This window comes from Coccinella septempunctata, chromosome 1, assembly GCF_907165205.1.
Source record: "Coccinella septempunctata chromosome 1, icCocSept1.1, whole genome shotgun sequence".
Taxonomy (NCBI): Eukaryota; Metazoa; Arthropoda; class Insecta; order Coleoptera; family Coccinellidae; genus Coccinella; species Coccinella septempunctata.
Genome location: NC_058189.1, coordinates 21449471 through 21473973, shown reverse-complemented (window position 1 = coordinate 21473973; position 24503 = coordinate 21449471). Strand labels below are relative to the sequence as shown.

At 37.5% G+C, this 24503-nt stretch overlaps 1 protein-coding gene across 2 annotated transcripts in view; it reads right to left on the bottom strand.

Moving 5' to 3' along the window:
• Window positions 1-407: 407 nt before the first annotated feature.
• The window catches only part of LOC123323037 (mediator of RNA polymerase II transcription subunit 24), a 46102-nt gene continuing 22006 nt past the window's right edge, over window positions 408-24503 (bottom strand). For both annotated transcript variants that reach the window (XM_044911237.1, XM_044911238.1), the window contains 6 exons: window positions 19705-19966; window positions 18597-19026; window positions 10725-11166; window positions 10320-10660; window positions 4755-5081; window positions 408-846 (listed from right to left, as the gene is read on the bottom strand). In XM_044911237.1, the coding sequence (XP_044767172.1) occupies window positions 451-846; window positions 4755-5081; window positions 10320-10660; window positions 10725-11166; window positions 18597-19026; window positions 19705-19966 (2198 nt within the window). In that variant the 3' untranslated portion in view covers window positions 408-450. The remainder of the gene's footprint in view (window positions 847-4754; window positions 5082-10319; window positions 10661-10724; window positions 11167-18596; window positions 19027-19704; window positions 19967-24503) is intronic.

Sequence of the window (24503 nt, the reverse complement as noted above, 5' to 3'; positions counted from 1 at the left end):
TCAAGTTCACCTAATACAAACTTATAAATAATATTAGAATATCTGTCTTTAATTTCCGAACATAAGACATGTTTTGAGTATTTTTGGTGATGTGCACGTAACCAAAACCTAATCAACTCTTTTTGAAATTTGTGTCTGTTTCTCCGGAGAAATATCGGGATTGACCCAACCTATCGGTTGGGTTGGGTCCCGTTGATATCTCAACGGGACTTTGAATGTTGAAAAGACGACTCTCCAAGGAATGCATTAAACTTCTTATTTTATTTTCAACTACTCTCCATTTCGACACCATATTGAAAAAGTAAGTAAAGAGAATTTTTTCTACGGATTGGGAGGTCACAGCTAGTATTCAATAAATTAAAAACTCAAAGTTATATTCAGCCAAGATCAACAAAGCAGATAATCACAATACAAGTATATTTCTTGCAAAAACAGCATACCAAAAAAAAATCAAAATGTAGAATTTGTAGATGGAACACTTCTCAAATCATGATTCCGCAATATGCACAAGTCACGTGCCATGTTGATTTTACCACCAGGGGTCCTTACATCATGAAGATTTAATAATAATGAATAGCTGAACTCTTCAGGTAATGTTCTTAGTAAATCTGATATGAGAGCATGTGGAATGGCCGACAAAATTGCACTAGAAGATTGACTATTAGCTTGTACTAAACATCGAATCAGATGAAAAGCAAAATAAGTTTGTTGGGTTATCAAACCATCTTGAATACCGCCATCGAACATAATGAAAAGTTGGCGGAACTTTTTTATAAGGAGATCCACGCTTATTTCTTCTGATCCTTCAGCAGGACACATTTTTTTCATAGGTGGTTCTTCACACATCTGAAATAGATAAAATCTCTTGTTTATTAAAATAAATATTGAAGTTATTTCACAAATTGAAACAGGAATGTCTATTAGCCTTTGCCATAGGCCATTCCTTCAGTGATATCAGCAAAAGGTCCACTTATTGTTACAAATCAAATCATAATTTGATACGTACACGTATACGTATCATATACAGGTGGTCTACAAATAACAATACATAGTTGTATGATGAAAAGATAATACCTAGGGTAGACCGAAAGCAACAATTAAATAGGGCTAAGGCTGGAAACCCACCTGTGCAACCTTTTGTTGTAACGTTGCGCATCATTATGTGTCTGTCATAAAAAGTGTGGCAAAACCGTGTTGCAAACGGTGCGTGCCGTCCCATTTGATTCTGAAGGAAATGCGGAAGTTGCAACATCTCGTGACACTTCGCAATAAAATGTTGCATACTGTGCGTTTCCAGCAAGGCACTTCGTTTCTAAGATAAAGGATGATTCATGGATTTACAAAGAAATTTTCAACAATAACCAAGTAACGATTTCTACTCTTCAATCCATTTGCGAAGTAGAGCAAGTTCTTTCGCTTCTGAAGTTAATATTTTATTTATAGATTGTTTTGAGGGATATATCTTCTCTATATATCTAAGATGTTTTCTCTTGTTATAAAATTGCTTTTATAAAAATTATATGAAAAAAAAAAACTATAATCAATATAATTTATTCGTAATGTCTATAAGAAAGACTCCAATCACCAATTTTTTTTCTTGTGCTGACGGTGAATGCCTATAGGAACAATCTTCTGAAATATCAGCGAGAAATTTACCTTATTAACGAAGATATGGGAGTTTATAGATTTAGCTTTTTTTCATAAATCACCCTATATCTCCGGAACGAATACCCTTATGGGACATTCAAAACCCAAATTCTTAAGCAGTTTGAAGTCCTCTATGTCCACTTAGACGTTCTCGCTTACATCACCAGTCACCCTTTATAGAAAATAGATACACTGACGTCCAGTTGTAGGAAAATCCGTTAAAATTTAATACTCCATCGAAATGTTAATCGTCAATTTTTCCCTTCAAAAATGACAGATTTAAATTTTGAATGGGCATCAAATATTAATGGACTTTCCTGGAACTGGACGTAAAACTTTTCAAGCAGAAAACTTTTTGTTTCAAGATGAAGTTCCTCTTAGAAGTCTTAGAATTCCCTTCAACAATTTTGACTTCCATTAATGCAAGATGATTTTTTTCGAGGAATTCAACATTCTTGTAATTATCCGTTAATTCTTTCGAGAGATACCCATACTCTTCCACTGCATCGGATACATTTCATTTTTGGGTTTATTTTTTTGAAAAAACAACTTCAACCTTTATCCAAAGAAAACAACCAACATTATCCCAAAATTATTATGTGTCAGTAATTCAATTTTCTTCCGTGACAAAAATGAATATATTTAAAAACTGATCTCTTGTCCTCTCCATGCAAATAACTAGATTAGGAATCCTTTCAATTAGTTTCTACAAACCTTAAAACGTTAGTGGGGTATTCTCCTCAATTTGGGTTATCACTGCATATGCGAGTTTAAACTGAATAATTATGAGTTTAATTCATGATTTTTTCAAATTCACCGCGGAAACTATTCAAAATCATCCTTCAAATATGGGGTTTTAAAATGTAAATCGCGTTGTGCGTAGTTTAAGATTCCGCATACAAGACAATGAAAAGAACAATGTCCGATCAGCTGGTTTATAAAATAACAGCTGTTGATCTACAGGCGCGTACTTACTGGCGAGCTTCAACTGCAACCGGCCATAAAAATCCCATAAAATTTTACGACCTTCCTCGTTCGTCGCAGACAGCCATCTTTGTCTATCTCATCAAGATAATGCATTTGTTGCCCTTTATTATCAAGGCATATTTCAGTCGATGTTGCCAGCTTGTACAATTCTCTCAAAACGCTTTAAACTTTAAATACCCATTTTTATTTTTCATTTTTAAGTGCTTAAAAATTTTTTTTTTAGGAAACAGTTGGAATGGTTATTTCAAAATGTGACGTTTCAAAGATATTTCATAAAAATTTTCGTCAGAAGGAGTATTCCCTATTATGTTCATCATAGATTTCCGAACCCATTTACTTCCTGAAGTAAATTCACATTACGAAAAAAATTTAATTTTTGAGACTTTTACGTTGAACGGACAACAGCGCTGATTTAAAACCCAAAAATGGTTTGACAAACCCAAAAATGGTTTGACAAACGTCATAACCTCACATTTTCCTACTAGTGTAGAATGCGTCAAATTTCCATGACCAACCGAGTGCTTTTATAAAATTGAATGGAGTATATAAATACAAAAACTTCTTTTCACTAAGTAGTTCGGATTTTACAGTACAGTGAATATTCAATTCCTCACGGCAACGGTGTGCCTCGGTGTGATATCCTAGGACAACATTTTCCGAGCGCTTACTACCCTACCTGGCCGCAGTTGTAAACGTAGTGGATTGTTTATTGTGTTTTAATTCACATTTGCATTATACTAAAATTTGGTAATTATGCAGTCTAGAAAGAACTGTGCTAGGTCGATGAAAAAAATCGTACTCATTAATTTCGGGTCCCAGATTACGAAAATGAAAACGAGAATTCTGCAATCCTCTTAGTTTTCCCAAAAAAAAATGGAAAAGTTTCCCTCTGGAAGGTAAGGTTATATATAGTTAGAGCTAGTTTTCTTCTATTTTTTTAATAAATACTCGTTGGAAATGTTAAATTCATCAACATTCAAGTTCATCCTGCCAAAAAAATGCCTTTTATTCGTTGCAAACGACAATTTTATACTTTGTTTACATCCGTTGTGAACCATCATGGCCGCCATGATGTTTCGAACTACGAACTGTTCCTATGCAACGTTGCCAAGTCTCAAACTGGTTGGTCAGCAAATTCCTTTCGAACTGTTGGGATAGGAAAAGCATATCTTTGTTCACTATTCCATATGCGTTAGCTGCATAGACAACCTATGCTAACCTATGGTTAGCTGCCAGTTAACTAATAAAATTTTGAGTCACATTGCTTAATGCTTTCTCCAGTGTCTTTTTTTACTAGGGTTGAAGGGAACTTTAGAAGTTTGATTATGATAGGTACTGGTCGTTATTCCTGGATGGTTCATGTTATTAACATCTCGATAATGATACATTTTTGGTGTAGGAGACTCTGAAAAGACTCTTTTCATTTTGCTATTACGAATTTGACCGCGTTTTCAGAAATGATCCTTTAAAAAACACCATGACAAAACCTAACCTAACCTTTCCTAATAGAAGGGTTAGGTGGTTATAGGGGTTGTACAGCTCCATAATAATTTGATATGCCAATGCGTGAAAATATTGTATAAGAACTAAGAACATATTTTCCCAAGCAATATTCGAACTAATTTCTTCAATTTAACTACACATATGTACTATTGGCAACGTTGCATAGTTTGCAACGTTTGACAGTTCGTATGTTGAAATATCATGGCGGTAATGACGACTCATACGGATGTAAACAATATATAAAATCATCGTTTTCGGCTAAATGAAAGCCTTTTTTTGACTGGAAATGATTGAGATTACCTAAATCGAACATTTCCAATGAGTGTTGATTAAGAAAAAAGGAGAAAACCAATTATAACTATCACTAACCTCACGTTCCAGAAGGAAACTTTCCCATTTTTTTTTTGGGAAAACTAAGAGAATTGCAGACTTCTCGTTAACATTTTCGTAATCTGGGACCCCTAATTGGTGAATACGAATTTTTTCACTTACCTGGCACAGTTTTTTCTAAACTGCATAATTACCTAAAATTTATTCAATACTAAAAAAACTAAAATAAAGAAATATGATTTGGCGAATCGAGATAAAATATTATGATTATTGTCGATTAAACTTACCCCTGATAATGTTTTGTATGAAGTGTAGATGCAATAGCTGGTCAAACGAGCTAATGCAGGCATTTGAGGTTCTTTCAATAAATCGGCTTGTAAAGTATTATATAACAACTGTGGTAATACTAGAGATAATAACTCGAACGTACAACCAACAATATCAACATGAAATATCGCTAGGGCTAAATCCACACCTCTTGCCAGCTGATCTCTGTAGCGAAGTTTACATAACTCATGCACCACAGAAGGTACCAACCATGTTGGACCTGCTGTTTCCAATAAACAATGAACAGCTCTTGCTGAAGTATGATCCAGCCATCCTCTAGTTATAGCCTGGGGACAAAAAAAATTTAAGTGATATATGAAAAAATGTCTATAAATGTGTGGAAATAAAAACTGAAGTATCTATAGAATGAAAACTACAACCATGATTTTTAGCAAAATTCCTCAAGTCAACAACAACAGCATCAACATGAGCGTAAATGGTTTTTTACTTAGGAAGAGACTAAATAGCCAACTAGGTGATTCCGAAGAAATCAGACGGAGAATTGAGATTGCTAAGCCAGGTTTCATCAACATCTGAAAGTTTTTTTTTTACCGTCGAATCACGAAGTCCTGAAATATCCTACCTCGGACATATTTTGCGACATGCAACGTAGGAAGAACTACAGCTCATTATAAAAGGAAAAATCGAGGGTAAACGTGATACCTATCAGTAGCAAGAGGAAGTCATGGCTAAGAAATATAAGAGACTAGAATCACATCAGTGTTGCATCTTTTACACCAAGCTCTGGACAGGGAATCATATGCCACATTGACCGCCAACCTCAAATGAGAAAGGCGCTTAGTAGGAGGACTGAAATAACTCCTTGGGGAGAGCCTGGATCAGAAAATGTTTCAAATAAAAGATTCATAATCTTCAGGGGGACTTCGAATGCAGATCTTCAATCTTATCTTGGAGCAAGTAGGTAATTTCGAGGTCAAGTAGATTTTTTGAATAAGGAATATTTTATCTCTTACGTTTTTGCCATGAAATAAAGCGTTGTGAATACATATATGAAATGTTTAATACCCAGAATGATTATGATGAAAATCTTTGTTACACAAAGCTTATATGAAGAAGAAAGAGGGATACAAAAAGAAATTGTAATTTTTTTTTTAATTGAAAGATGAGAAGAGAAATTAAATGAAAAAAAGTCTTCCCATAATAAACAATTTCAAATTTCGGGATACGGTAATATTTTATTATCGGGATGTCAACTCATGTGTGTTTGGAAAAAATAACATGTTTTCATTTTTCAACACTGATCAATATTATGCAAAGAAAAATATATATTTCCTATTCAAAAAATCTTCTTGACCTTGAAATCAAACTGCAAAGTCGAATCAAATGTGTCATAAGATTCCAGATTCGCAACTCTGACTTGATCCCCATGTTTGTCATCGAAAGAGTACGGAATGCTTTGAATCTTTGGAGTGTGTCAAATTTTTGGATCTTTACGAGGACATAAATTTTAGATGAGACATTCAAATCGACAACATATGTAAAAAACTAAACAGATCTTATAACGCCATTCGTCGGATTAATTCCCACAGATGCTCTGATCAATATATTATCTGTATATTATGGTCTTGTCTTTGTTCCACCTTTGTTACAATATTGTCCTGTGGGGATCTTCATCTGAATGGGAAAGAGTTTTCATCACACAGAAGAAGATAATTCGCCTCATGTTCAATCTCGACCCTGCAGGGGAATATTGAAAAACTGCAAGTTGCTTACATTTCCCTGTATCTATGTGTTAAATTGCTTAATGTTTGTTAGATGTAACTTGGCGAGTTTGAAGATGTGTTCCTAGACACCAAAATATCATACGAGTCATCACCAAGGCTGACAGGTATAACCTTTTATATTCATCTACCCAATAGATTCGAAGTGTAAAATGATAATCATTTCCAAAAAGAAATCAAGAAATTGTTCACTGAAAAATGTTTTCGTACCACTGGTGAATTTTTGCTTCGACCGTTGAAATAACCAGTAATTTTATTTGTTAAGTATATACATCACTGTAATATCTAAAGGATGAATAAAGTTGTATTGTATTGTATTGAATAAAACGATGTTTTTGCTACGGACGATTCTCAAATGGGGACGGCGAATGTTGTGACACATTGAATCGAAACTGGAAATTCGGGCCCCATTCGCCTTAACCCGCGAAGATTTCCAATAGCAAAGAGGGAAGGAGCAGAAGTACATGCACGAACAATGATTAATATGTAGAACGAATGGAGAGCTTGGTCCTCACCTGTGGTTCTGGTGAAAAAGAAAGATGGCAGCACCAGATTTTGCGTCGACTACCGTTGTCTGAACGCAATCACGCAGAAGGATAGTTACCCCTTTCCAAGGAATGACGACACTTTGGAAGCGCTCTCTGACTCAAGATGGTTCTCGACTCCGACTTGAAAAGCGGGTATTGGCAAGTGAAACTAATTCCCAAGTACAAAGAGAAAACTGCTTTTTCAATTGGGACAGAATTGTTGCAGTTCATATTAATGTCATTTGGTCTTTGTAATGCACCTGCAACTTTCGAGCGAATAATAGAAACCATTCTTCGAAGATTATATTGGATGACGTTCCTTGTTTATTTGGATGATGCCATTGTTTTTGGTCTGATATTCGATGACCACTTGAAGAATTCAAGAGACGTTTTTGATAGGCTGCACATTGCATATCTAAAACTCAGTCCGAACGAAGAAAGAAAGATGAGATCAAGGTCGTACGAGAATGGCCGATACTGCACGACAGGCACCACGTAAGAAGCTTCCTAGGATTTGTGCACCTACTATAGAAAATTCATCCTTGGATTTGCCAATATCGCGAAGCCTTTAACGAGACTGATGGAGGATAGAAGGGACTTCGAATGGGAGGCATATTGTCTCAAATACAAAATGGGCAAGAAAAAGTTAATAGGATATTTCAGCAAGGTCCTATCAAAGCCCGAACGTAATTGCGCAACAAGGAGAGCTGCTCGCTGCAGTTAAGTCCATTTAACATTTCTATAAATAAAACTCCTTCTAAAAACAGATCTAGAGGGTCAAGTCGCGAGATGGATGGAGAAGCTGCAGGAATACAATTCTACTATCGAACATGATGCAGGGAAAACACTGGCATGCCTGGAGACCATGTAATTCAGACTGCAATGATGCTTATGCCATTCCAAACCAAGAGGCCTCGATATTGGCGGATGTGCTGACTAAGGAGATGTTTAGCCGGTTCGGCGTATCACACACGCCGATCCAGGGCGGAAATTCGCGTCCAGCCTTTTCGGGAACCGGATATATGGTTTATGGAACGCGTTACCCCCTATTGTGGTTTTTTCAGTGTCAGTGAACTCATTGAAAAACAGTTATTACAGTTGGCATTTGAGTGAAAGGAACCGTTTTGTGTAATTCTTTCTCCGATGATCTTTGTTTTGTTTAGCTATTCTAGCACTTTTAACCTTTTTTTTATTTCTTTTTATTTTTTAAATTTTCTTTCAATTTTATATTTCCCTTTTTTGTGAGTATAAACTCACAAAATAGGCATCGCCTAAATTTACTGTTTAGTAATAATAATATCTGCCAATTGCTCGGAATCAATAAGCCGAGGACAACGGACCTTCACCCGCAATCAGATGACATGGGCGACGGAATGAATCGAAATGTAGAAAAATATCTGACTGAAATGGTCTTTGATCATCAAAGTGACTTCGACAGGGAAGCTCTAGTTTGAGTTATTTTTATTGGAAGAAAAAATATGGGACTGGAATATGTGAAAAAATCATGGGGTTTATATTCAAAAAAGTACTATTATATCACTGAAGTGGCAGACTGAAAAAAATCTTTGACTACGCCACTTCATTGTACATAAAAAAGTGTCTCTAGAATGTAACATTTGTTTTTCGATATAAGTGAAACTTTACGAAGTGTCGAAAAATGAGTTTTCACTCATAACTTGAAAACAAAAGAAGATAGATAGATGCGGTTTTGGCCAGTATCCATCATTGAAAGTCAAGGTCGGAAACGTGCCATCCATTTTTCAGAGCTCCCCTTCAATCCCATCGAATTTTGCCCACCCCATACAGTCAGTGCCACAGTCAAACTCTATTTATTTTATGAATAAAATTGAAAATGTGTATAAGTTTGACCAGCTATAACTTCGCTATTACTTCGCCGATTTTAGATTTTTAGCAATAGGTGGAAGGCTCTATCCTTTTTCTGGGCGGCACTTGCAGAGGGTATTTTTTCTTCATTATTTACTTGTTGTAGAAGAAGAAGAATTTGGAAATAGTGGTGGGAATTACAGGTTTTTTTATGTTGGGTGGATTATTAGGTCAATAACTCGGGACGTTTTGCCATTTTTCCGATTTATTGCGTTGCTATGGAAATATCAGTATTTCATGAACGTCTGGTTTTTTCCTAAAATTTCAGCCTGTACAACAAGTAATGAAAAAAAAAAAAAAAAAAACCTGTGCCAGTGATGCCCAGGAAAAGGATACAACTTGCCACCTCCGGATAAAAATCCGAAATCGGCGTAGTAATAGCGAAGTTATAGCTGGTCAAAGTAAGGCAAATTTTAGGTGCTCCACTTCATTTGCTGCTTAGTTTACTAAACTATTAATACACTGAGCAACCAAATATTTTGAGAAATTATGGCATTACGTACCAATAACTTGAAATAACAGGTGGCCAAAAAGCTGGTTTCAGCTTTCTTCGAATATTGAATTGAAGAGAAGTTGCTATTGTGATAGCGAAACAGGTGTCGTGGTTTGAAAACTCATTTTGCGAAAATCGTATAATCTGTTTGGAGTTCAATTATGGCTGTGATATCGGCCATAACAATTCAATATTTGAAGAAAGCTGAAGTCAGCTTTTTGACCACCTGGTATTTCAAGTTATTAGTACGTAATTCCATAATTTCTCGAAATATTTGGTTGTTAACTCGGTGTTATTCATAATAAATAGTAAAGTAGTTCCGAAATCATTGAAACTAAAAACTAAAAATAATTGTTTTTCGATCCTAGATGATATGTTTACTTCTTATTTAAAATGGATATCAAAGACAATCGTTGATAGGATAAGCCGCCATTTCAATGAATTCGCAACGAACGAACGCGCTCTATCGTCAAAGACTGTCCAATACGATCTTACCTTGAACAGATTGCTTGCTAGGGTTAGGTATTCTCTAAATCCCTAGGCAATGTATGAAATGAATAATATTTCATAGATTTCATACATTGCGTGGCCTTTTCAAGCATTCTATACACATTGCCGGTGACAAATATATTGTTAGGAGTTTTTGGGAAGTGTTCCTTTGAGTATAATCACCTAAATCAGAAGGATAAGAATGGGTGAGCCACAATGAACCTCATTAGTCGAAATGACAAGTCAAATTTTTCACAATCAATATTGTTGAAGATCAATATTAAAACTCACTGACATGTTACTAAAAAAGTATCAATTGTGAAATAATGTTTTTCAGAACATTTTCTGTGAAGGCCAAATATGAAAAATAGTACGAATCAGATAACTCACTTTATTCCATAGTTCATGAAGTTGTTTGACTGCAGGTTGTCGTGAAACTAGATGATGGCTATTTGTTGCTTGTAATGGCAGCTGTACATCCCTCTGCATTCTACGAATTATTTCACAAGTAAGTTCCCAACGATATCTCATATTTTCTTCATCTGTAGTTGGTGGAGCTAATAATTGCTGAACCATATTGATAGGTTTCAATAAAGTATCTTGTTGTGCAGTACGCATATATGCACAAAGCCAAGCTGCAGCTGCTAGAGGTAAGCTACACATTCGACCTCTCAAAGCATCCAGAATTCGTTTCACGTCTGATGCTGCCAATGAGCCTTGTTCCCAAGCAACTGAAAAAAAAATGAAAGATAAAAATTATCAATTGTCATCACCTTCCTCAATTCAGCAACTCACCTAATACCTCGTGCATCACACCAGGAATATTGAAAAGTACATCTTGCCATTTCACATTGACTTTGATCTCCGTATCTCCAGCATTGAACTGCTGCAATAGAGTTTCTATCATAGCAGGATCGCCCAATCTTAAGAGCTGCTCAGGAGCTTTAGGTTTATTTCTTTCTACCATGCAAGATTTTACCCATTGTTCAACTAGAGAATTTCCATCTATGTCAAATACTGTGCTCGCTCCAAACTTTTGGACAATTGCAACAAGCATTAGGAAACTTATATCGAATAATTGAGTTCTGTTTTTGTCACCACCCGATTTCGAGCACTCATTAAATCGTACAAGTCTGCTGACTAAAGTTCCCAGCTGGCCTTGGACTGTAGCAACAGCCAAAATAAGCTCAAAACTTTTCCCAGCTAATACTTGATGTAACATTCCAAGGAGTGCATCCTGCAAATTTGAAGTTTCAGTGAAAAGGTTTCATGTAAGAGTAAAATGAAAATTTTTAAGGCAAGTTTTACCTATTGCAATTTCTTAATCATAGGAATACCTATTATATTGATATTCAGGAAGTAGTAGTACAAACATTAGCATTTGCATGTGAAAAAAGTACAGTGTACTCTTTTTGAATCTTGCGCTAGTAGTTTGCATTGTTGATTTAAATTAAAATGAATTGATCAAAGTGTTATAATAAGCCTGTTTGCAACAGCCGAGAATTCTCTAGAAAATTTACTCGAGATTCGGTAGAATTTTCTATTCAGTTGCGTACAATATAATCTCTGCCGTTTTCTTGCGAGAATTTTGTAGAGAATTCTCGGCTGTTGCAAACGGGCTTAAGACAGTAGCAGAATATTAATCAGTGACATAGTCAGTGATCTGTCATTATAGAATTTTGTTATCGAAAACTTATTTGAGAATTGAATTTGTTATAAGTGAATAATGGGCAATTAATGTCGTTTCTCTTTATTACAGATGAGATTTGTAAATAGTGTTACTGAGAATGATAAAAATTATAAATCTCTTTATTACAGAGAAACTCAGACTTTATTACGATAATTAAGCAAAGGAAAAAGCGCGGAATGGTTCGAATCATGGCAGTAACCGATCTGCCTCGGACATGGAAAATAGTGAATGGATCACGCCTTCACAGTAAGGCAGGTTAATAATGAACTAAATTAATTCAAATGCATAACATCCACAAATAATTAAATCAACAAATGTTACGATCTAAATCGAACAAACAAACTACCATCGCTCAAAGTATCACCAAAAATTTCATTTCGTCGACAAAGAGTAGATGCTGACCATGGTTTCGGTATTATTTGACCTCGTCAGAGCAACAAAACTCCTTCGTCAACGAAATTGAAATGATTTGCCGGCTCCTTTTGTTAGTTCGATTCAGATCGTAACATTTGTTGATTTAATTATCTGCGGATGTTGTGCATCTGAATTAATCAGTTTGTTTTTCAATTTATTCTTTTGAATGGATTAAATCCTTGACACCGGATCTGGTCCATTCTGTTTGATCATCATCATCACCAACAAATAATAAACAAAGAAAACCAAAAAGACTGTTACTAATTTCATAACCACATAACCATTCGGCTTTTTCAAAAGTGTCGATCTTACGTTCTTTTATAATCGCGTGTTTTACATTTTGTTACATCCGTGATCGATAAATTCCGTTTTGGACGACCGCCACTTTTTTTTTATCTGTAATGCCAGCGAAGAAAAACGAATTGTTTTCAAAGATTGTACGTTAATGCAAATCGAATTCTCCAAATTTTCGGTCATAATTGCGCGAATACAACAAGCACGGTAGACAGAAGCTCACCCACGGCCACACGACGTACACATGCTGGATGTGAACCAATATCAGCTAAATACTGCTGACTGTTACGGGACGTGTCGGGCGTCTCGAGTGAAATTTTGACAAAAGAGGACGTGCTATAGTGCTCCTAGTGCTACAAAAGAGAAAGCGGAAGAGAAAGTCGAAGTGAAAGTGCCCACTAACAAAGCTACGGAATATTTGATTCCGTCTGTGAAGTTTGTGTAGGTTCTATATTTGTTATCGGAATTTTAATTCGTTAAAATTTTCAAAGTTGGTATTCATCCTAAGTGTCCAGAGGTTTTTCTCGTTGGTACTGCAGAAAACATCAGGTGAGCTTATTTTATACAGGGTGTCCCAGTCGTTGACGTCAGGCCGGATAAAGCTAATAGACCAAGTCATGATAGTTATCAGAAAAATATTAAAAAAAATCTAAATTATGTATTTTAAAAATTATTGCATTTTATTATTTACAATTTTATTTTTATTATGTAATCTTGACTAGTGCTTCTGTGAGCTGTCGCCAAAAATTCAAAGGTAACTACGCCAGCTTGGAAGAAAATGACACTTTTCGCCCAACTAAATATGCGAAATTAATACTTCGCCACATTTAAACTGGCTGTACTGAAAAAAAAATGTACTACGCTAGTTGAGCAAGTTACCTTAAAAGTTGGCGCATTTAATAAGGATTCCAAAATATTATGACATTTGTTAGAAAATTTGACAATTAGACTTGGACAATTTTTTTTTGTAAAAAAACCCAATTTCAAACAAAATTTTATTACTAGATTTGTCTACTAGATTCTAGTTTGAGTGACACGGAGAAGTGTAAGCGAGACAGAAATCGTATTTCCAGGTAGTTCAGGGCACCGCAGGCCAATCAATGACTCATTCTTATTTGCTTTAAGTTGAGGATTGGTTTTGGTTGGTTGGAAGCAAATAAGAATGAGTCATTGATTGGCCTGCGGTGCCCTGAACTAAATAATAAAGATTTGTAGTAACGGGAGTTAAAAAACCATCACAGTGTGTAGATGATTTTCTCGTTTTTTTTAATATGGCAATAATTTTTAAAATACATAATTTAGATTTTTTTTAATATTTTTCTGATAACTATCATGACTTGGTCTATCAGCTTTTTTCGGCTTGACGTCGGCGTCTGGGACACCCTGTATATCTCTTTTCTGATTTTTCTCATAGCGTATAAAACATTCGGCTTTATACCATAGTTTTATATTAGACTATTTCAGTGAAGATTTCTGAATATTTTATTATTTTCAAATTGTTTGATATTTTGAGATTTTTGAGTATAAAACCATGTCGGAAACCTCAGATAATGAGGGTTCCTACATGGAAGCGACCGATGCTGAAGAGTTCAGCGAAGGCGAACACGAGGAGCTTGTAAAGCTCAGAGAAGAAAATGGGCAGTTGAAAGCTCAAATAGTCAAACTGACTGAAACTGTTTCACAGTTGGTCGGTGAGATGCGCCTCTTGAGGGAGGAAATGACCCGCAATAATATGACGAAATCTCCCACTTACGCCGCAATCACAAAGCCGGTAGCGGGTTCCAAAAATAATTCCCTTAAAGGAGTTGTTTCACAGCCCGAAACAAGAAAAAATGATGCAACGTTTGCTGCGAAGGCCCCAAACGCGCCCCCAACTAAACGCGCGCGAAAAGAAAGCTCCTCTTCTGATGAGGAGACCGTCAAGCAAACAACGGGAGTACCTAAAAGGGATAAAATCCCACCCATCACTATGATGGGTACATCAGATTGGGTAGAGATCTCAAATGCTCTCTATACCAAGAAATACAGCTATAACCGGGCTACACTATTGAAAGACGGAATCAAGATTATAGCCACAACTGTAGATGACTACAGAAAAATAACTAAATTCTTCGACCAACTTGGAAAGGAGTATTTCACATACCAGATGGAAGAGGAAAAGAAAATTTACGCCGTCATTAGGCATCTTCCAATAGACGCAGATCTGGAATTAATTAAAAATGACCTGAAATTCCAGGGAATCGATGATGCTGAGGTGTCTAAAATGACATCAAACAAAACGAAAAAGTCGATACCATTATATCTGGTTAAAACCCAAAAGAAGGAGATATTCGACATCCAACGACTCTACAACCTTTGTATTACAGTCGAACCAAAAAAGAAGGCAGAAAGTCCAAGCCAGTGCTTTAGGTGCCAAAGGTACGGACATGCACAGAACAAATGCTCCTTCCCGTGGAGATGCGTGAAGTGCTCAGGAAGTCATAGCAGCAATGACTGCACACTCACCAGAAAAGGTGAAGAGAGAAATGCCACATGCGTCTTATGTGGAGAAGAGGGCCATCCAGCTAGCTAAAAAATTCAGGAAGTAGCGAAGACCCAACCTACAGAGCAGGAAAAGAAGAGGGAGACTCCAAAACCCGTTCAGAAAAAAAAAGGACAGAAGAAGCTTACAATGAAACAGGCCTTACGGATATTAGGAAGAAATCCCTCAAGATAATCTCGTGGAACATAAACGGGATCAACACTCGGAAAGCCGAGATAGAACAAATAATATCAGAAAGACAACCTGATATTATAGCCCTACAGGAAACAAGAATAAAACGGAACGGAATTTCATGAATCATGAAACATATAGATGTGACAGAATTACAAACACCGGATGAGGAGTAGCAATATTGGTGAGAACAGATCTGAAACACTACTTTAAAAGTAGATCCGACGAAACACAAGGAAAAACATAAAAAGTGACGATTGTTGCCGAATTGAATCGGCAGAGAGTCGAAATAACCTCGGCGTATAAGCCACCACAAAACAATCTATTGGAAGAAGAGATAAACAACATGTTGGAAGGATCAAACCCGAAAATCTCCATTGGAGATTTCAACTGTAAGTCTCCATTATGTAACAGCATAACAGAGAATAGAAATGGCAAAAAACTCAAGGATTTCGCCGAAAAACAAAATGCCATAGTTATTGGACCAGAGCTACCGACATATCTTGCTTTTGGAAGAGGAATACCAGATGTAATAGATATCGCGATATTGAAAAATATAACTCAAGAATTCTCGATTGAAACTTTGGAAGATGGAACCTCAAACCAGAATCTCGTGGAATTGACAATTGGAGAAGAACCAAGAGAAAAACTGCTGGAAATAAGAGAATATACCAATTGGACTAAATACAGCCATTTAATACAATCGGAAATAACAGAAATTCCAACAATAAGCACTCCAGACGATCTGGAAAGTGCGGTTGATAAACTGGAAGAGATTATATTGAAAGCTTACGAAAAAAGCACAAGAAGAGTGAAGAGACCAGCACCAAGTCATCCGCATGGCGATACGCCTAAAGAAGTAAAAGATCTTATACGAGAAAATCGAAGACTCAGAAGAATATATAGGATGAACAAAAATGATCTAAATAGAAGGAACCTCAACCGACATAGCCAAGTTCTGAAAAATGCCCTGAAAGATCTAAGAACAAACAGATGGAACAAAAGGGATCAAGAACTGAATACAATCGATTATTCTGCATGGAGAATGCAAAAAAGCCTACGAGGAGAAAAGACTAAAATTCCACCCCTACACGGAGAAAGGGGAATGGCGTATACCAATACTGATAAGGCAGATGCATTGGTGGACTCGATCGAACGAGAATCGAGAATAAATTACAGGATAGACGACGATAATGAAGATTTGGAAGAACTGGTTGAAGAAAATGATGAAGAAATGGATGAATTACCAGCGACTTCTGAAATAGACAAGCCAACATCGCCAAATGAAATGAGGGAAATAATTAGAAGTTTGAAGAAGAGAAAAGCTCCCGGAAGCGATAAAATAACGAATGTTATGTTAAAAAAATTACCTAGAAAAGGTATAGCCGCTCTAACAAATATCGCGAATAGAATTAACACGCGAATAGAATTAACACTACCCAGAAAAATGGAAAACAGCAGAAGTCATAGTATTCAATAAACTTGTTTTACTAGACGTCGCCAGAGCATTCGACAGAGCATGGCATGAAGGATTAATATATAAGATGAGATGTGCTGGATATTCGATCAAAATATGCAAGTTGATCAGGAATTATCTCAAGAATAGAAGATTTTACGTGGAAGTAGGAGGAGAATGCTCCTCAACAAGAGATATAGAGGCTGGAGTACCCCAAGGGTCAGTGCTTGGGCCACTTCTGTATAACATATACATTCACGATATTCCGAAGAATCCAAGAACCATGCTAACGTTATATGCTGACGACACAGGCATAGCAACTCGACACCGCAACCCAGAAGTAATAGAACGAGTTCTACAAGAAACGATTGACGAAACAAATGACTGGTGCATAAAGTGGAAAATCAAGCTCAATGGACAAAAGAGCCAAGCAATATTACTACAGAAGAGAAAACTGCGACCCACAACGAAACTGGAAGTTGACGGCGAAGAAATCGACTGGAAAAATTAAGCCAAATATTTAGGAATAACGCTTGACAAAGGACTTACTTGGAAAAGTCATATCAAACAAGCAATCGACAAAACGAAAGCAGCGATGAATAGACTCTACCCTCTGATAGGAAGAAGAAGCCACATGTCTAACGAGACAAAATTGAAGATAAGCAAAGCCGTTGCTAGGCCTCAACTGACTTATGGATCAGTTGCCTGGGGTTTCGCGGCAAAGAGCCATATCGAAAGATCAGGCCACTGAAAACAAGCTGCTTCGATGTGCAATAGATGCACCTAGGTTTGTCAGGAATAGACAGATTTATAGGGATCTAAAATGGGAAACCATAACGGAATTCATGAACAGAAAAGCAGAGAAATTACTCGAAACAGCGAAAAACCATCCGAATCAAGAACTCAGGAGACTAGTGGACTACGACCCAGAGGAAGACAAAAGGAGAATGCGAATTTACCGAAGGAGACCAAGAGATCAATTAAAAAGAGATTAAAATAACTACAGAAACTGATTGAAAAATTCAATAGTGTTAATCCAATAGAGGATAAACACATAAATCCCAGCACGATAGTGTGCGAGAAGAAAACCGACTAAGAGATTAACGGTTTATAGGCAAATGCCCGGAACCAAAATTCAAGAAGCAGTTAAGGGTTTTTAGTGGGTCTCGAGCTCAGGAGAGTGAGAAACCCCACACTTGTTCCCCTTCAGGAGAGGGTGGTTCGTCTGACTTGCAGATTTTCCCCCTGCTACACCAAAAAAAAAAAACCCAAATTGGAAATTGGAAACGTAAAGTTTACGTTCAACACAAAAGTAAATTCCTATAGATGAGAATATTAGTTGGGGGTACACGGTAAACGTGCACATGTGCACTTATTGAGCAGCCGCCACTGGCTGACAGAGCCAATCGAAGTAACAACTTCTAATAGACAAAAAAAATCACTCATTAAGCCCGTTATTATTAAACACAATTTAAGATGAAAAAATCAAACAAGTCTGAACAAGAAAAGGTTATGAAATGGGTAATGAAGAGATTCAAATATTGTGTTACTCTAATGATAAGGTACTGATACCTCAAAACGAAGATGATCTGCGGGAGACAACTACATATGTACAGCAAAGAAATTCAACATGAGAATCTCAGCAGAGAAAACAAAAGCACTGGTAATATCCAAAGTGCCAATTAGATGCAAATTAGAATTGGACAACCCAATCATGGAGCAGGTTATGGAAATTAAATACCTGGGAATTATTATGACCACAACATTCTGTAGTAACTGGTGGTAATTAATAAGTTAATCTCATAGAACTGTATATTTTAGGAGTAGAGATAAATGCATGCTTATAATATATCTTCTCTTTCGGTACCAAATATTTTAGTTTACCTTCACCCACCTGAAGATGCTAATGAGATAGCGAAACACGTGTCGTGGTTCAAAACAAAATTTTGTGAAAATCATAATATCTGTTTCAAGATTCACCACGGTTCTGGTAGAGGAATGTATTAATTACTAGTATCATCAACTATCATTAAAAAAATAATCAGATGAATCAGCTACCGAAAATGCAGATAGATATTCTCTCAATCCTGTAATATTCACCTGTATTTTGTGATAATCTGTGGTCAGGGTTTTCAAAATTCCATTGAGGGTGGGTTCAGCACAAATTATTACTTTTGGTATACCTGCAGTTCCATTTCCATTATCTAATTTAATTGGTTTAGGCATTTTTCTTTTTTCAAGAAGATGTTTAACTTGTAAATCTGTCAATAATCTAACTTTTGCAAGTTCACCTAAGAGACATTCCAGACTTGAACTTGAGCTCTTAGCATCCATTGCATCTAGAAGGGAGGTATGCTGGAGTAGGAGCTCTATGGAGTCAGCTACAGAGCAACTATCCGATTTTTTTGCTAATTCTGACAGAATATTTGGGACTTTCAGAAAAGCAAACGCTCCCCATTGACTTTCGTGTGGTGTTTGATTCACATCGTCAAGGGCCAATAGGCTTCCTCTTATGAGTTCAACAAATAATCTGAAAAAGATACATTACATTCATTATAGAACTCTAAGCTTCGCAGGAATAAAAGCATTTTCCAAATTCCAGGAAGGTAGCTGGAAATAGTTTCTAGAATTGGCAAGGAGAGGGGGAAATTGGTGATGCACTCAGCATTATTAAATTAGTATTTGAATATCATAGGTGGAAGTGATGAGCTTGTCTTATTTTTGAAAGTCATTATACTAAGATTTGTCTTGGATAAAACCATGATAATCTTACCCAAAACTATAAATATTGTAACGTCTGAATCCCCCGAATACGCCCATGCCGTCGCCCTCTCTCGGTGCTGCGAGAATATTATCATACTCAGGGGAGTATCGATGTAAAAGACGGAAACCGGATTGCAGGGCAGTTAGTGTTCTGAATAGAACCGAGTGAACATTGAATTCCGAATAGTTACAGAATGCAAAGTAGTGAAAGTAAATAAGTGAGTGCGTAAATAAATTTGAGTATATAGGTCCTTGTACATAATTTAATGTATAAGTTGTGTAAATGAATTAGACGTTCGAAAGAAGACAATTCGATTAACCCAGAAAACGTTACAATATATAATGTTCACAATGAAAGTTACAACATTAGTTTTGTAGTGAATTATATCGATTTTCGGTATCGCAGGAGGTTAGCATTATTCTTCATTTCAAAGATTGCACTTACCTTGCATCGTCATATCCTTTCAATTTTTGAAATAATCTAAGTTGTTCAACTAGAGTTGCCGTAGAGGAAGCAGGATTGCCAACTAATTTCACCTCGAGCCAAAACGGTATAAGGCATCCAGGCCACTCTTCACTTTCTACATTCATTGAAAGCATGTTAACATCAATATTTTCCAATCTTTTAACGTATTGGTAACAATCGTCAGTTTCTGGCATAAATGACAATACCTCTGTGCATTTTTGGCTAGTTTCAGCAAATAATTCTACAAAATTTTGAAATACATTAAAATAAAGCAGTTCAAGTCAGAATACTGTAGTACTCATGATATGATTAATTTCACTTCTTCTTTTTGTCATTATTATTGATTATTATTGTTAAATTAATTGAGTGGAAGTTCGTAAGTTGTTAGGTCCCCGAACGTACAGATACAGGAGTGTCAGAAACACGGCGCTTCATTAGTTCATACAAAGCTGGGTTGTGCATTCCCAGAACACTTCCGAGGAAAATCTTATGTTAGATTTTTGAATCGTGCACATTCTGACGTGAGCCCACGTCACTTCACAGTAATCTGTGTTCTTTGAGCGCTCAAAACTCGCGAAGCTTAAGGCGGTGAACACATATGAGCGGCCGCGGCCACGATCACGATCACGATCGAGAAGCGTCCCATGCAAATGTCATATTCCGCACGCAATATCACGATCTGTTCAGCGATAGAGCGGGGTTCAGTCGCGATGTCTCACGATCGTGATCGTGATCGCGGCCGCGGCCGCTCATATGTGTTCACCGCTTAAAGCGATGAACACATATGAGCGGCCGCGGCCGCGATCACGTTCACGATCGAGAAACGATCGAACTCGTCCCATGCAAATTGTATAAAGCGGTGAACACATATGAGCGGCCGCGGCCACGATCACGATCACGATCGAGAAGCGTCCCATGCAAATGTCATATTCCGCACATAATATCACGATCTGTTCAGCGATATAGCGGCATTCAGTCGGGATGTCTCACGATCGTGATCGTGGCCGCGGCCGCTCATATGTGTTCACCGCCTTACTGGGTGAACACATATGAGCGGCCACGGCCGCGATCACGATCACGATCGTGAGACATCGCGACTGAACCCCGCTATGTCGCTGAACAGATCGTGATATTACGTGCGGAATACGACATTTGCATGGGACGCTTCTCGATCGTGATCGTGATCGTGGCCGCGGCCGCTCATATGTGTTCACCCAGTAAGGCGGTGAACACATATGAGCGGCCGCGATCACGATCGTGAGACATCGCGACTGAACCCCGCTCTATCGCTGAACAGATCGTGATATTACGTGCGGAATATGACATTTGCATGGGACGCTTCTCGATCGTGATCGTGATCGTGGCCGCGGCCGCTCATATGTGTTCACCGCCTAAGGCGGTGAACACATATGAGCGGCCGCGGCCGCGATCACGATCACGATCGTGAGACATCCCGACTGAACGCCACTATATCGCTGAACAGATCGTGATATTATGTGCGGAATATGACATTCGCATGGGACGCTTCTCGATCGTGATCGTGGCCGCGGCCGCTCATATGTGTTCACCGCTTTAAGCGGTGAACACATATGAGCGGCCGCGGCCACGATCACGATCACGATCGTGAGACATCGCGACTGAATGCCGCTATATCGCTGAACAGAGCGTGATATTATGTACGGAAAATGACATTTGCATGGGACGCTTCTCGATCGTGATCGTGATCGTGGCCGCGGCCGCTCATATGTGTTCACCGCCTTAAGCTTCGCGAGTTTTGAGCGCTCAAAGAACACAGATTACTGTGAAGTGACGTGGGCTCACGTCAGAATGTGCTTAAAGCGGTGAACACATATGAGCGGCCGCGGCCGCGATCACGATCACGATCGTGAGACATCCCGACTGAATGCCGCTATATCGCTGAACAGATCGTAATATTATGTGCGGAATATGACATTTGCATGGGACGAGTCTCGATCGTGATCGTGATCGTGATCGTGGCCGCGGCCGCGCATATGTGTTCACCGCTTTAAGCGCTGAACACATATGAGCGGCCGCGGCCACGATCACGATCACGATCGTGACAACCGCGACTGAATGCCGCTATGTCGCTGAACAGATCGTGATATTATGTGCGGAATATGACATTTGCATGGGACGAGTCTCGATCGTGATCGTGGCCGCGGTCGCTCATATGTGTTCACCGCTTTAAGCGGTGAACACATATGAGCGGCCGCGGCCACGATCACGATCACGATCGTGATCGCGATCGCGATCGCAAGATGTGGGGAACACATATGCGCGATCAGGCCATAGACAAATATGACAGGACCATTAACCATTTTCAAATTTTGAAATAGCGTATAGTGAAAATGTGCGAGTTTGACGAGGAAGAGGCCATTTTAATGGCATTACTTTTGGATGAAGAAGCTCACAATAAACAGTAAGTAAGCAATAATAAGTTATGACATATAAATATTCACCATTTTATGGATATTATAGAAAGAACAGGCGAACTGTTTGGGTTCATGAAATCAATAAAAATCGTAAGGAGGAAGGTGAATTCAACAGACTATACCCACACCTCCGGAAAGATTCCGATCGTTTTTATACATATTTCAGAATGGACTCTGACTGTTTTGATGAAATACTGAATCGTATCAGAAACGATATAACAAAGCAGCAGAGTACATTTAGAGAACCAATCGGAGCAGAAGAACGATTAGCAGTTACATTGAGGTATAATGTTCAATTACCTATATAAATAAAACATCATTGTGAGTTATATATTTTTTATGTAAAACGAAAAAAGCGAGAAAACTAACAGAAATTCATAAAAAGAATGAAATTTTAAAAGTATTTATCGATCGAATCTTTTGATGAATTAGGATACCAGCAGTCTCCAGCACCCTCCAAGTCTGTGTCAACCGTATTGAAATTATCAAACGGTGATGTAGGCGGGGAAGATACCACAGAATTATTGGAGAAACATGAAATTACTGGGTTCTCTCTTTCAAACTCCATTTGCTGAGCCAGCTCCTCTTCCATGATCATTTTTGCTATTTTGAATTTAAGCATAGTCTGTCGGCGATCCGATAGTTTTTTAACACTAGCAGCATAACCTTGGAATGTCAGATCTATGCTATCGTATTCCTTGTGCCTTTTATCTAGAAAACTGATAATTTTCTCTACATTTGACGGGGTTTCTGATGGAACCGCAGAACGTTTCCTTTTCTGTGCAACTTCTGTTTGTGGACCACTTTCTCCTATTTCATTATTATTGATTCCTAGATTTTCGGCTTGAATGTCTTGTCTAACGTTTGATTCTGTCGGCGCATGATGCAAGAAAGGCTTAAAAAATGACATCTGCTGTGCCCATGGCCATGTTTTGTAGCGACAGATAGATACCGCTGCTTGGCCAGTCCGGGTTTTTTCGGAGCGTAAATGCTTGGAAAAACAATCTCCCAGGTTTTTCCATTTTTTTTTCAAATCTTCTCCTGCAAAAATTTTTCTATTAACTTATCGCCTGAGTACAAACAAACAAAAACTTTTTTCAGGTTTTTAGCTACTGGCGATTCTTACAAAACAATTGGTCACAGCTTTCGACTAGGATTTTCTACTGTTAAATTAATTGTTGAAGAAGTATGCACAGCTATATGGAATAGATTACAGCCAATATATATGCCACATCCCACCAGAGAGATTTGGGAGAAATCAATCTCAGGCTATGAAAATTTGTGGCAGTTTCCCAATTGTTTGGGTAGTATAGATGGAAAACATATAACAATTAAATGTCCAAAAAAGAGTGGATCAAATTATTTTTCTTACTTGAAAAAATTTTCAATTGTCCTCATGGCAATTGTTGATCCCGAATATAAATTTATTTGCATAGATGTAGGTGCATATGGCAAAAACAGTGACGGAGGTATTTTTGAGGCATCTGCTATGGGAAGAAGATTTGAAAATGGCTCATTTGATATTCCCCCAGGTAGAACTTTACCCGGAGGAAATGAAGAAATTCCATGCATCTTGATAGGTGATGAAGCTTTCACCTTAAGTACATTCTTGATGAGACCATTTCCCTATAGACAATCTCGACATGATCATAATAAAGAAAAGTTCAATTACCATTTATGTAGAGCTCGTCGCGTTGTAGAAAACGCATTTGGAATGTTGGTACATAAGTGGAGATTATTTTTTAGACCCTTAGAAGTGAAGGTGGAAACGGCTAGAAAACTAGTTAAAACAGCTTGTGTATTGCACAATTTTCTAAGGGAAAAAAAGATTGATGAAAAATATCATCATTTACAAAGAGACATCAACGATATGCCAGTATATGGTAATGGATTAGGAGATATTTCAGTCGATGGTAGAAGAGCAACAAACCAAGCTTTCATGATACGGGAGAAGTTCGTCGATTATTTTATCAATTTGTAACAATAAAATTTACCGTCATTCTAATAAAGTTATCGAAAAACACAACTTACCTGTAAAATTTCCCATTTCTGTCGCAATCCCATCCCATATTTTATTTTTCAACCGTACATTTTTGTATTCAGGATGCGACATGTCATACAGTGCTCTATTCCTTTTTATTATTTCAATTAGCTGTTCAGTAGAAGAATTCGCTCTTACTTCGGTCATTCTTCCTGACGCTCGATTCTCGAATCTGTAGGAATGTCAACTTTTGGGAAAAAGTCACATTTTCTATGAAAATTTCAGATTCTGTATTCTCGAAATATAGAGTATCATATTCCTTCACAGTTCAGAGGAATTGCTTC